Here is a 13,357-nt window from a genome sequence, read left to right on the forward strand (position 1 = left end):
TTTTTTTCTTTTTCTTTGAGGCAGGGTCTTGCTCTGTTGCCCAGGCTGGAGTGTGGCGGCACAATCATGACTCACTGCAGCCTTTACCTCCTGGGCCCAAGTGGTTCTCCTACCTCAACCTCCTGAGAAGCTGGGATCACAGGCATAACCCACCATGTCCAACTAATTTTTGTATTTTTTGTAGCAACGGGGTTTCACCATGTTGCTCAGGATAGTCCCCAACTCCTGGGGTCAAGCAATACTCCCACCTCAGCCCTCAGCCTCCCAAAGTGATGGGATTGTAGGCATGAGCCACCACGCCTAGCCTCCTTTTTTTTTTTTTTAAGACTATTATAGACCTGAGTATATCAGTTTAGCCTGACCCAGCAGATGTTAGGGAAAAAGAAGTCAAGAAAGAATTTTAAGTTTTTGACCTTGGTCAGGCAAGTATAATTAAGTCAGCAGGAAATTCGAAATTGGCAACACTTCTATGAGAATAAATCACCTCGTGAAGGGAAACAGCACTCCATGAATGCCTACAGGCTATGGTTTTTAAAACTAGTCACATAGAATTTTCCTGATTCACCACAGGAGATGAAGATATTTATGGTTTGGAGTCTTGGTCCTTGGCAAGAGGCCCCTCAGGCAGCAAAGCCCAGAGCAGGAGGACAAAGCAAAGGTGCCCTCACTCTGCTGCATACTCACCCTGTCTGTGACCGTTGCTATGATCAGGGCATTTGGCACTAGAAGAGCAGTTTTGGTTTTCTTTATTAGCGTTACTGAGAAAGCTGGAATAGAGATCTGAAACAGAATCACCATGTTAATGCCAGTTCAGACTTAACAGAACAGCACTTCAAATCTTCAAGTTAAAGGAAAAACAAAAAGGTAATCGGAAATCAAAATCAGCAGCAAGCTTTCACAGCCTCCATGAAGAAAAGTCAGTGTTAGAGTGGCAGGGATGTGTCACTGAAGCTCCTCCAAGTGGTGCTTACTAAGCCAGAGGATACATCTGAATCATCGATTCAGCTGAAGATCTTGGTGGGAAATCTTTCTTCAGACATGGAAATGGAATGCAAAATGTATATTCATTTTAAAGAGAAGCCCAAGGCTCTAACAAAATTTCAAGCTTGTGGTCATCTGCTTTGGGCTAACTTCCACATGCCCCACTCTTCTCTGTCTTTAGGTCATTGTTGAGGGGAAAAGGTTAAAAAGCACTAATAATAGGAACAACACTGGACAGAAAATCTGGGACCTGAATTCTTGGCTCAGTTATGTCACTACAGGTTGAGCATCCTTAATCTGAAAATCAGCTATCCAAACTACTCCAAATTTGCGTGCTGATATTGGCGGTCAAAGGCAATGCTCATTGGAGCATTTCCGATTTTCGATTTTTGGATTAGGGATGCTTAGCCAGTTGTATGTCGGCAGACATTGCAAAATCTGAAATCCAGAACACTTCTGGTCCCAAGTATTTTGGATAGGGGATACTCAATCTGTATCTAAATGACCTACTCCACCTTGTAAGCTATCCGTTGTAGACCTCAGTTTCTTGATTTATAAACTGGAGATAGTCTCATCTGCTTCTCAGGATTTTCTGTGGATTAAGTGAGATAAAATATGGAAAATGCCCAGTGATGAATAAAAATTTCATTTACCTCCTTACTGGTTTCACGAAATCAGGGTGTGTGAAATAAAAGAATTATAAATATTTTTTCAGGTTCAACAAAGAATAACAATGGTAACTATTAAAGCTACCATTACTGATACCTATTTACCAGATGAGAATTTAATTTAATTATAAAAATTCTACATAGTCAATATTATAGGAAATAAATTTATTTAGAGAGGTGCATGTCATACATATAAAAAGTTACAAAGATGGAATTCAAACCAATCAGTTTCAAAATGTGGGTTCTTTTCAATACAATGTGCTATAAGAATGTATCAAATGGCACAAAGCACAGAAGTTCATGATAATTTTGTTATATCTCTCCAACCAAGTTTGATCTCGAAGGAAAATGGATCGCATCACTTTAGTCCTTGAAAATAGAGTCACCCATAGCCATGGTACAAATGATCTAGGCTGGCCATGGTGGTTCATGCCCGTAATCCAAGCACTTTGGGAGGTGAAGGTGGGTGGACCACCTGAGGCCAGGAGTTCGAGACCAACCTGGCCAACATGGTGAAACTACATCTCTACAAAAAAACGAAAAATGATCTGACTCCCTACTTCCCTAGGAACTCACACTCACTTGAATATCTACTTGAAAATGCCTCACATATTCTCAAAGAGTGGAGAAGAGATGTGCTTTATGTAAGTACTGCCAGCTTGAAGGAAGCAAAATGAGCTTTTAATTTTGAATATTTGCATTCACATCTGGGTTTATGAGATGGGATTATTTACTGCCCTCAATGATCTAGGCAGGAAGACTATGGAAGAATAAGGACTAACCCAACTGAGACATTTTCTAAAAACTGTTTGCCAAAGAACTCCACTCACATTTTTCAAAAGCAGGAGGCATCCATAACTTATAAGGTGAGATAAATTTGGAAAAAAAGAATTTGAGATCTACTTAGATGATGTTAATAAAAAACGGGTCTAATTTAGTTTCTGAGCAGCAATACAAACATGCAGTGACAAAGGGCTATAAATTTAGATTTTTCATCATCTAAGGCATGGAACACCCTTAAAAAGGAGTTTTCAATCTATTGCTTCATGAGTATAGAAGTACAACTAGATAACATTTGTAAAATAAAGCTTAAATCACTTATCAGTTTGAGCCTAGACAGAATGTGATACATGCATGTTAATATTGCTAACATATGAAAATACCAACAGGCTGACTAAAAAGATCCTGATTAAATTAAGGCTACATTTTATTCATATTGTTCCAGAGTGAATGATAATATTTTTCCAGGGCAATGGTAACATTTTTCCAGGGCAAATTGCTTTAGAAAAGGAACTTGATCAGAAAGTTCCCATTGTAGAGCAATTGTTTGGGTGTCTTGAGCTCATATTGGACCACATTGGACTGAAGTCCACTGGCAGTGAGGAAAGTCTGCAACATCTCTGAAGCCCAAGTCTCCTTTGACACCATTCTTAGAAGGGATGGAAGATACGAGTCACTATCATGGTTCTTATTCCCACACTCTGCTAATTTTCAATCTCCTGCCTCGGTAGGTTACACATTGTAAAAGCACTCTTGGTGGATCCATGTCTTCAAAAAACCAGGGTCACTCCTTCTAACTTCTTTTTATCAGTTCTCTCTTAGGTAGAAGTAGAACTTTAAAACCATTGCTAGAATCCTATTAGCTTGAAACCGCACTGACTGCCTTTGTGAATTCCCCAATCCCTTAACAAAGACTAACACTTTGTTCATCAGTGTCTTCAGTCCCTGCTGCTCTGCTCACAGATGTTGGCTCTCTGTGAATTTCTGAGAAGTGTATCACACTGATTGGTACTACCCAATCCCCTTCCCCATTCCATGAAAAAGCCCTTTAATTCAGAAATGTAGAAATATATACAACACTGCTTCATATTGCTTTGTATTATACTGATTCAGATAATACTGTGAATCAAATAATGCTTATCTAAATATAACTCTATATGATAAAAATCAATATAAAAAGAAGATGTTTTACCTAAAGAATAGTATGCTAGTCTCTAGCTCCAACACCAACAAAATGGTCTTTATGTGATTGCTGCCAGTGGTTTTAGAGAGAATATTTAAATAAAGCACATCTACCACTCAAAACAAAAAGTTTATTCAGCTTCTTCATGAATATGAAAGTTGCTTCTTCATAACCACGAATCAGAATGATTGACAACTCATTGAGGTCATGCAAACCCAAGAGGGTGTTTCTCGGACTCCTTATTCTGGAGGCCTGAATGAACTGTGATGTGACATCATAGCTCAAAAGTAAAAAAAAAAAGTCAGTGGGATAGAATTATCTTTCCTTCACAGGCCACAGTCCCATGGTCCCCAGTTTAGAGGGCAGTACCAATTCCTTTAGGCTGTTCTCCTTAATGCCTCAGGGTGTCATGTGTCTCTGCTTCCCCAAATCTGTGTTTAATAATAATGAAAAGCTGTGATATCAGAGTCCACTTGGGATTGAGGGTATCTAACTTCCCAGGCTAGGCCTTAACTGCTCTACTTCCTGCTTATTTTTTGCCAGGGAGGGTACGGCGGAAACGCTAAAAAGTAGCTTATTTATACGCCTTCTGCCCTAGACATCGCTGGTGGTAACTGGTATAAATGTGGTACAAAAATGGATGTTTCTTAAAAGAAATCATTGTAGTTTAAATGTATACCTTTGAAAATCATGGCACACCCTCCATAGAAACAACTTTGAGTGTTCCCTGGTGACATCTTAGTAAAAAGGATTTAGGGTATCGTTATGGGTGAGATATAAACTTTCTCCCTCCTTTATTTATACACGTATACCTCATATATGGGTATATGTGTATAAGGAAAGGAGGGAGAAAGTTTAGAGAAAAAAGGAAAATTAGTGTCATCTGGAAGCATTTAGAACCTGTAGTATTTGGAACTAAAACAAAGGAAACTTGGCATAAAAACAGAATAACCATGATATAAATATCTATAAATATAGCTAAATTTAAGACAATTAATATTTACCATATCCAATAAAAGTATAGGGTTAGTGTTCTTCTTCTTCTTTTTTTTTTTTTTAATTATACCAACCTTTGTGTCTTTTCCAAAGACCTTGGAATGAAAACAAATCCAGTTTTCTGATACAAAGAGCTTTCCTTGGTATAGTATTTCTTTCTGTAGTGCACAGGTAAAGCCTAGGAGAATATACAGAGATATAGCATCATTTAGAATTTCCATTTAAAATTAAAACTGTGTATATATTTTAGTGACTCAAGGATGGGCAGAGATAATATATTCATACTCAAAAGTTCTATTGCCTCTTCTTCAGTCTTCTTTATGGGAAGAAAGCTATGGCGACCAGGTCATGGCAGGAACCCAGCATCTTGCCTTAACTTTTGCACATCAAGAGAGACTAGAATGGAACGTCGGGCCCCTTGAGGAACCACTGCAGAGCCCATTAGGTGTGTTTAACTTGCATACTGGGCAAGATATTTAGGTGACCATCACACCCTTCACAGTGGCATCAGCACATGTCTGTCCATGTCTAAGGATGTGAGTTTTCTTTTAGCCTTCTTCTAGTGACCTCTGTTGCCCCAGGCTTGTTATTCTAAATCTTAAAGCAATCTAACATGTGTATTTCAGCAATAAATAAAGAAGGGAAGGGTATCATGGAACCATCTTGGGTGACTCCATACCCCATGGAGAACTGTTTCTCTTTCTCCTCTCTGATCTTTTCACGCTGCCTGATGAAAGCTGACTGAAGCTGGTGTTATTGTTATGTCATGACTTTCAGAAACCTGATCCCCTGGGTGACTCAGTCCGTACACTATGCTCTCTTTCTTCCCCAGAACTAATTATCATCTTTTCAAATATGTAGCTAAAAAAGTCAAACGTCAGAACTTACTTTGCCTCAGTGGTTCCTCCGTTGGAACATTAAGAAACAACTTGTGAAAGTGCATATTGGCCTTGTACTACAATGAGAACAAAAGACAAGCATCACTACTCTCATTTTCTTGTGGAACATCACAAATTTTAGCTTCAATAACAAATTTCCCCTCCCTTAATAGTAACTTTAGGAATTCCTTCTCACTGATCTTACAGTCTCTGACACAAGCCTTCAGGAAAACATAGTGAAAATTAGGGCATACAACTTTCATTTTCTAACAAGTTTAACGCTTTGCTGGTTGGATATAATGATGCAGCTGCTGGTCAGCCTACTGCCAAGGTAACAGGGCTGGACAAGGATGTCCCTGATGAGAAATGGGATGAAATTCTAAGGAGTCTCATTAGGGAAGGTACTGAATCCCAGGTCCTAAAGGTCCCAGTAAGTACTCTCAGAAGAGTACAGTGGTTAAAAGCTTTGCAATCACGTAAGGCTGAGTTGAAGTCTTGGCTGTAGTGGCTTTACTTCTTGGTGTGTGACCATGGCTTAGTCACTTCATCTCCCTGGGTCTTGGTTTCCTCTTCTGTACTAGAGAGCAAAAACAGTACCTGCCTCAGGCTTAAATGGGATAATATACCTAAAGGACCTATAGTCTAAGGCAACATATGGCCACTCTTCCTACTGTATCATTTTGTAAAGGCATTTCCCTAGCCAGTGACAGGAGTAGGATACAGTAGGCTACTGTCAAGACAAGTAGGATTTCATACGAAGATTTCACTCTCCAGGGCAGCAGGCGGACCAAGACTGTGAAATGTTGCAAATCACTTCATCTTCAAGGGATCTGTTTTCACAACTGTGACAATAACAATGGATAGCCAGCAATTCACAGCTTGTAAAACACTTTCACCTGCACCATACAGCTATTAAGAGGTAGAACTTTTAGCTGAACATGATGGCTTGTGCCTACAGTCCTAGCTACTCAGGAGGCTGAGGTAGGATCTCTCTTGAGCCCAGGAGTTCAAGGCTACAGTGTGTTATGGGGTAGAACTGGGTATTCCCTCCACAGACTCAATCTGTCTCACAGGATGCTTCTGAAGGAAAATTCTTTTTTTTTTTTTTTCAAAGGGAGTTTTGCTCTCGTTGTCCAGGCTGGAATACAATGGTGTGATCTCAGCTCATTGCAACCTCTGCCTCCCAAGTTCAAGCAATTCTCCTGCCTCAGCCTCCTGAGCAGCTGGAATTACAGGTATGCGCCACCACAGCTTGCTAATTTTGTATTTTTAGTAGAGATGGGGTTTCTCCATGTTGGTCAGGCTGGTCTCAAACTCCCGACCTCAGGTGATCTGCCTGTCTTGGCCTCCCAAAGTGCTGGGATTACAGGCATGAGCCACCATGCTCGGCCTCAAGAAAAAATTCTTATAAGGAGAATGGGTAGGAGGTCCTGGATGCCTTATTATTCAAACCAAGAGTGGTCTCAATGGCAAAACTGGCCGTATTTTGCCATAAAGAACTATAGACCAGGTCATCAAGATGATAGATGGTCCCAGCAAGTCAGCTATTTTATAGATAAACACCTTAAAGAAAGATACCTTGATTAAAGCTAGGTGTTCTGTGGGGCTTCACTGAGCTTTTGTTTTTAATGGCTACAGTGAGCAATGGATGCACACTTGATTTAAAATATACTAGCCCATAAACTATTCAAAAATGTCAGTGTAATAAAGGGCCAAAAAGGTAATGGGGCTGATCTGAATTAAAAGGGACATAGCAGGGCTGAGTGTGATATCCAGAAAAGTAATCTGAGATTACTTATCACAGGCTTGTAATCTCAGCACTTTGGGACACCGAGGTAGGCAGATCGCCTGAGGCCAGGGGTTTGAGACAGGCCTGGCCAAGATGGCGACACCCTATCTGTACTAAAAATACAAAAATTAGCTGGGTGTGCTGGTTTCACCTCTGTAATCCCAGCAACTCGGGTGGGTGAGGCATATGAGAATCACTTGAACATGGGAGGTGGAGGTTGCAGTGAGCTGAAATTGTGGTAAAAAGAGCAAGACTGTCTGGAATAAAAAAAAAAGAAAAAAGAAAAAGAAAAGATAGCAAATACATGCAGTATGTGACTCTTGATTGGATCCTGGAGAGGAAAAAAAAGCCTTTATAAAGGACATTTATTACTGGGACTACTATGGAAATTCAAAAGTGGATTTTATATTAATGATATTTTAATACATTTCATATTTAAATTTCTTGGGTTTGCTGATGGTTTTCGGTTTAGCTCTTAGGAGACACATGTTCAAGTATTTAGAGAAGTGAAGAATAAAAAAAAAAAAAAAAACCCAAACTCCTGTCCCCAGTACATGTATCGCACTCTCTGATGACATACAACTGGGCTTTGTTTCCTATCTGGGTACATTTTAGAGCAGAACCAAACTTAGTTCTGGAGGAGGATCCTTACCCTGTTCAAAGGTCTGACTCCTCCATGTGCAGTTGGCTGGCCTACTATTCAGGCAGGTGCCTTCTCATATTCTTCAATTTCAGTACAAGGATGTCACAACTCCCCTTGGCCTGCTAAGTACTGGATAAGCACATGACTCTGTGTTCGTTCCTGATCTCTGGGTGTCTGTCAGAGTTCAGGGTCACAGCATGGAACTCACTATCATGCAGTGTGCTAAAAGATGAGTGTGGAATATAACACTGATGAAAAATGGACTGGAGGAACTGCTGCCTGTTTGTTCTTCTAAATTCTCCAAACTCTGTATTAGTCTTGACCAGCAGGAAGGTGCATACTTGGGTTCCTTCTTGTCACTGGCTTCAATAGTCCTGTTACCCTCTAAGACAAGACAAATTCCACTCTCAAATTACCTGGCTGGAAGAGGAAGACTTTTTCCTTTCAGTCTTAGGGTCATTTTTGCTTTCTGTTTTACAGTCGTTCTTATCACCTGCTAAAGAGGCACCATCAGAACTGGATTTTGACCTAAAGAAAGAAAGTCCAGGGTGTCTGTAAGATAATTTTTTTTCTCAAGACAAGAGTCTTGCTGTGTTGCCCAGGCTGAAGTGCAGCAGCACAATCATGGCTCACTGCAACGTCCCCATCCTGGACTCAAGTGATCCTCCCACTTCAACCTCCCGAGTAGCTGGGACTACAGGTGCATGCCACTATGCCCAGCTAATTTTTTGTAGAGATGGGGTTTCACCATGTTGCCCAGGCTGGTCTTGAACTCCTGGACTTAAGCAATCCACCTGGTTTGGTTTCCCAAAGTGCTGGGATTACAGGTTTGAGTCACCACACCCGGCCTATGAGATACATTTTTTATGCTACTCATTAATTTATTGTCATAAGTCTTGATTATGATACTATCTTCCAAGAAAACCTGACATTTGTTTTTCCTTTCTGGATATCAAAAATCATTCATGATACTCTGAGGGCATTTACACAGCACATACTTTAGGACACTGGAATGATTTCAGCAGGCTGTAATCAAAAACTGTAGAAATAGTAACTTATAGAGGGTGAAATAACAAGTTGTGAAAACAATCATGTCATTTTAAAAGTATTTTAATCAGTATTTAAAAAGGAGTACTTGAGGCAAATTACTAAACGGTATTTCAACTATAGTTCAATCAAAGAGTATTTTTGTTTCAGAATTCCACTAATATTTAACAAGTATTAATTGAGTGGGGCATTGTGTTAAATGTCTTAGGGCCCATAACACAGTCTTTATCCTTCTTTTCCTTTTTGAGATGGAGTTTTGTTTCCCAGGCTGGAGTGCAGTGGTGTGATCTCAGCTCACTGCCACTTCTACCTCCCGGGTTCAAGCAATTCTCCTGGCTTAGCCTCCCAAGTAGTTGGGATTACAGGCACCCACAATGCCTGGCTAATTTCTGTATTTTTAGTAGAGGCAGGGTTTCTCCATGTTGGTCAGGCTGGTCTCGAACTCCTAACCTCAGGTGATCCGCCTGCCTTGTCCTCCCAAAGTGGGCCACTTTTATTATAGGTGTGGGTTACTGAGCCCGGCCTCACAGTCTTTATCCTTAAGGCGCCTGTGTACACACGCATCAAACACTTTTTAAAATAGGTAGTACGTGATTTAGTACCAAAACAATATATATTATAGGAGTTAAAGGAAGATATGGAGCCAATAAGTCTATAGGCTCCATTACAGGAGGTAAGAGAAGAGGAGAACAATAGAATAATGAGGACTTAAAATGCTGGGCCCAACAGGATAAGCAAGAATTGGGTATGAGGAAAAAAAAGACAAAACATCTCAGATTGGGAATACAATAAAAGTGAAATCAGAATTAAAAACAAAACGAAAAAACATGTTTGAAGTCAAATCTTTCTTCTTTCTCTCAAGGACAGAGGTCAGAGTTCCAGAGTTTCTTTCCAAGGTGATTCTAGTCCTGGTTGTCCATTTTAGTAGATGTGTACATTTGTACATATCTTCAACCCTAAGGCTAAAAGCAGTCATTTCAAAGTGAAATGCATGGATGATTTTTAGTTATATATGAGAATAAGTTTTATGATTATGAAGTTGCTTTATTGTTTACTGGGAAAAAACAGCACATAAAATCCATGATTTCACAATATTGTCCCTTAAAATGAGGTTCAGTTAAAAAAAAAGTTGGTTCAAAGTGGATTTAAGAACAATCTGAAGTAATTCAGGTGGTATATGGGTGTCACACAGAAACAGAAATGACTGAAGTTAGAGAATTAGGCTCTGGTTTTCTCAGCTGTGAAAAGATAGACTACATGACGTCCTAATTCACTTCTAGCCACAGCAGTGTATGATTCCACAATGTTCAAATCACAGGTCAAATACCCGTCAGCAGCTCAACGTAAATGTATTTAATTTCAGCTACAGGCCATTGAAACTGTATATTCACAGATGTGAATTCCTTAGGAATTCTAGGGATTACTTTTTTTTTTGGAAGCTATGAAAAAACATTTGTTCTCTATTTGAAAATAAAATTATTTGTACAAATGTCAATTTACCTTTTATTTATACTATTCACAGGTTTGAATACATCACCTCTACTGATTCAAATTAACAAATGTTAATGGAATTGCCAAGGAAATGATCAGACTGAAGATCCATGGACTGCAAGCAAATGTGAAAAACAGGTGGCTCTACCGTTGAAAATTTCAAAAGACACAAACAGTAAGTAGGCTCGTCTGCATGACACTGACCCCTGTGGACCAGGTACACATGTATAGAATATTGATTTCTTTGGGTCTTTTCAACCGTGTTAGTCTCACTTTCTACAGGTGACAAGAAGCCCAGTGTAAAATGAAAATGTGGGGTCCCTTATATAAAAATTGTTACTATTAATTAATTTTTGAGGCACAGTCTTGCTCTTTTGCCAAGGTTGGAGTGCAGTGGCACCATCTTGGCTCACTGCAGCCTCCACTTCCTGGGTTCAAATGATTCTCCTGCCTCAGCCTCCCAAGTAGCTGGGATTAAAGGCACACACCACCACGCCTGGCTAATTTTTTTATTTTTAGTAGAGGCAGGTTTTCATCACGTTGGACAGGTTGGTCTCAAACTCCTGACCTCAAGTTATCTGCCTGCCGAGGCCTTCGAAAGTGCTGGGATTACAGATGTGAGCCACGACACCTGGCCCCCTTACATAAAAATTATTAAGTATTTCCAGATAGCAAGAGGGAACCATTAAACCAAGTGTGGGCCCTTTCCAACTGCACAGACCATATGCCCATGAAGTTTAGCAAGCATGCCCTGTGAGAGTGTATTATTTTTACTGACACCTGGGGAAGTTGGAATAAAACCAACAGTGTTTTCAAGGTGTCTGCCATAGTCAGCCAACAGTGGTAAAAGATACAAGAAATAACATGCCTTGTGCCTTTGTGAAGAGAAGTATTAAGTGAGGCTTTGAGGGGAAACAATTAGAGGAAAAAAATGGTTAAAGTTAGATTTCAGTAGGGTGTGGTGACTCATGCCTGTAATCCCAGCACTCTGGGAGGCTCAGGCAGGCGCATCACCTGAGGTCAGGAGTTCAAGACCAGCCTGGCCAACATGTTGAAACTCTGTCTCTACTAAAAATACAAAAATTAGTTGGGTGTGGTGGTGCACGCCTGTAGTCCCAGCTACTGGAGAGGCTGAGGCAGGAGAATCGCTTGAACCTGGGATATTGCAGTGAGCTGAGAATGTGTCACTACACTCCAGCCTGGGTAACAGAGTGAGACTATCTCAAAAAAAACAAAAAAACAAAAAAACAAAAACTGCCACAAAACAGACATGCAGAAAAGATAGAGAGATAATTGGGAATTAGAGTCAGAAGAGGACAATTTGGGGAGGAGTTAAGACTTCTGGTCCTGAATGAAGCATATATTTGGAGAGAAGGTATGGGCTGGGAAGCCAGGAAGGAAGCAAAAAGTGGAGTTAATAATCTTTTAGCAGAGACCAAAAGAAGTAGAAGGTAGCAGCTCTAAAAGTTCTAATAATGGGGAGGACAGTAATGATTTCTCTACTTAGGTTAGATAACTGCACTTTCCCATCATACACTATTGGTTTAACCACTGTCTTTTAAGGGCCCCAAAGCAACTTTAGTCTCTGATTGGTAGTTGGTGCCTCTGACAATGATGGGGCTACAGCTACATATCTCAAAACTGCCTCTCCCCTCCCCTCCCATGACCAAACCAGCCCTCCCTCTTAGCCCGTCACAGGAAACTGGTAGCCTGGTGAGTCCCTGAGATGGTGGTTCTTTTCTTTAGCTTTTTTCATGGCTCCCAAGAGCCATGAGGCTGGGCAGACACTCCAACCTGGCCAGTTTTCCCAGGTGCTTTATAAACCTATGTCTGAGAGTGGGTCACCCTGGCTTCATCACTCAGCAAAATCAGGGCTTTCAGAAGGCCAGGAGCTCAAGGAAAAATGCTTATGCTTTCTCATGGGTGTGTACTATTTGTCTATAGTATTAATACATCCTCACTCTTAACAAAAAACCCCTGCTCCTCCCATAATGCTCTCCCAAAAAGACAAAAGAGAACAAAGAGAATCAATTAAGGATTTACCGTAGGCTAATGATTTTCTTCTGGTCTGGGGAGTCCGCCTCCACAGATGGGGTAGGGGATTGGGCTGTCGGCGACTTGCTGGCTTTCTTTTTCTCCTCCACACCATTCTCAGCCTCTGAGCTGGAGAAGAAAGGAAAACGCTTCATCTTAGACTTTCAGAGATAGCTGGAAGGAAAACAACAAGAAACCTGGCTTTCTAGGGAGTGGAATGATTTTCATTCCCCACTGATAGGCTAGTTAACTTTGGCAGCTAGGCCCTTTCCCAATCTCCATTCTAACCCCTTGCCTGGTGCCCCACAGGCAGTAGCTGAAGGTCACACCTGTTTCACCTGTAAATGCCAGACTGTGTGGACCTGCTGGCTCCCAGGTCTGTGTTGCCCAGCTCTGCTCTGCGTAGGCTGTGCTGAAGCAGCAGATCACCTGGAGCATACACACACTCCTCCACCTGGGAGGGCCCTGCACATACACACACACACACACGCACACGCTCGTGTGGCCTCCTGCAGGTGTGAGCCTTCCTGCTGGGAACCCCCACCCCTTTTGTTTGCACTTCTGTCACTTACATGTTGTTTAACCAAGCAGTTCCCTAAGCAATGTACAGTCTCTAATCTTTACAACCACCCAGACTAGGTAGCAATTATTACTCATTTAATAGATGAGGAATCTGAGGCTCTTGCTATCTTGCCCGAGTTCACAGAGCTAGCATCTATCTTACTTGAGATTCAAACTCAGTATGTCTGTCTGCAAAGCCTTTGTGTTCTCTCTCTCCATCCATTTCCCCAACCACCTACCCATCCATTTATCCCCATAATTAACTCTTCAGTGTGAGAGCTCCAGGATGGGGTGGGAACCTTATTC

General features: G+C 40.9%; 1 protein-coding gene across 22 annotated transcripts in view; it reads right to left on the minus strand.

The window, feature by feature from the left end:
* The window catches only part of GRAMD2B (GRAM domain containing 2B), a 135,618-nt gene that overhangs the window by 13,753 nt on the left and 108,508 nt on the right, over window positions 1-13,357 (minus strand). For 21 of the 22 annotated variants that reach the window (XR_013532117.1, XM_078364978.1, XM_078364976.1 and 18 more), the window contains 5 exons: window positions 12,500-12,619; window positions 8,335-8,446; window positions 5,497-5,563; window positions 4,683-4,786; window positions 685-780 (listed from right to left, as the gene is read on the minus strand). Coding sequence is in view for 21 of the 22 variants with exons in the window: in XM_078364978.1 (XP_078221104.1) it covers window positions 685-780; window positions 4,683-4,786; window positions 5,497-5,563; window positions 8,335-8,446; window positions 12,500-12,619 (499 nt within the window). In the remaining variant the exon portion in view is untranslated. Of the gene's footprint in view, window positions 1-684; window positions 781-4,682; window positions 4,787-5,496; window positions 5,564-8,334; window positions 8,447-11,795; window positions 11,839-12,499; window positions 12,620-13,357 lie in introns of all 22 variants that reach the window. The other variant, XM_035290986.2, reaches the window with a different exon arrangement.

The sequence above is a fragment of the Callithrix jacchus genome, chromosome 2 (genome assembly GCF_049354715.1).
Source record: "Callithrix jacchus isolate 240 chromosome 2, calJac240_pri, whole genome shotgun sequence".
Classification (NCBI taxonomy): Eukaryota; Metazoa; Chordata; class Mammalia; order Primates; family Cebidae; genus Callithrix; species Callithrix jacchus.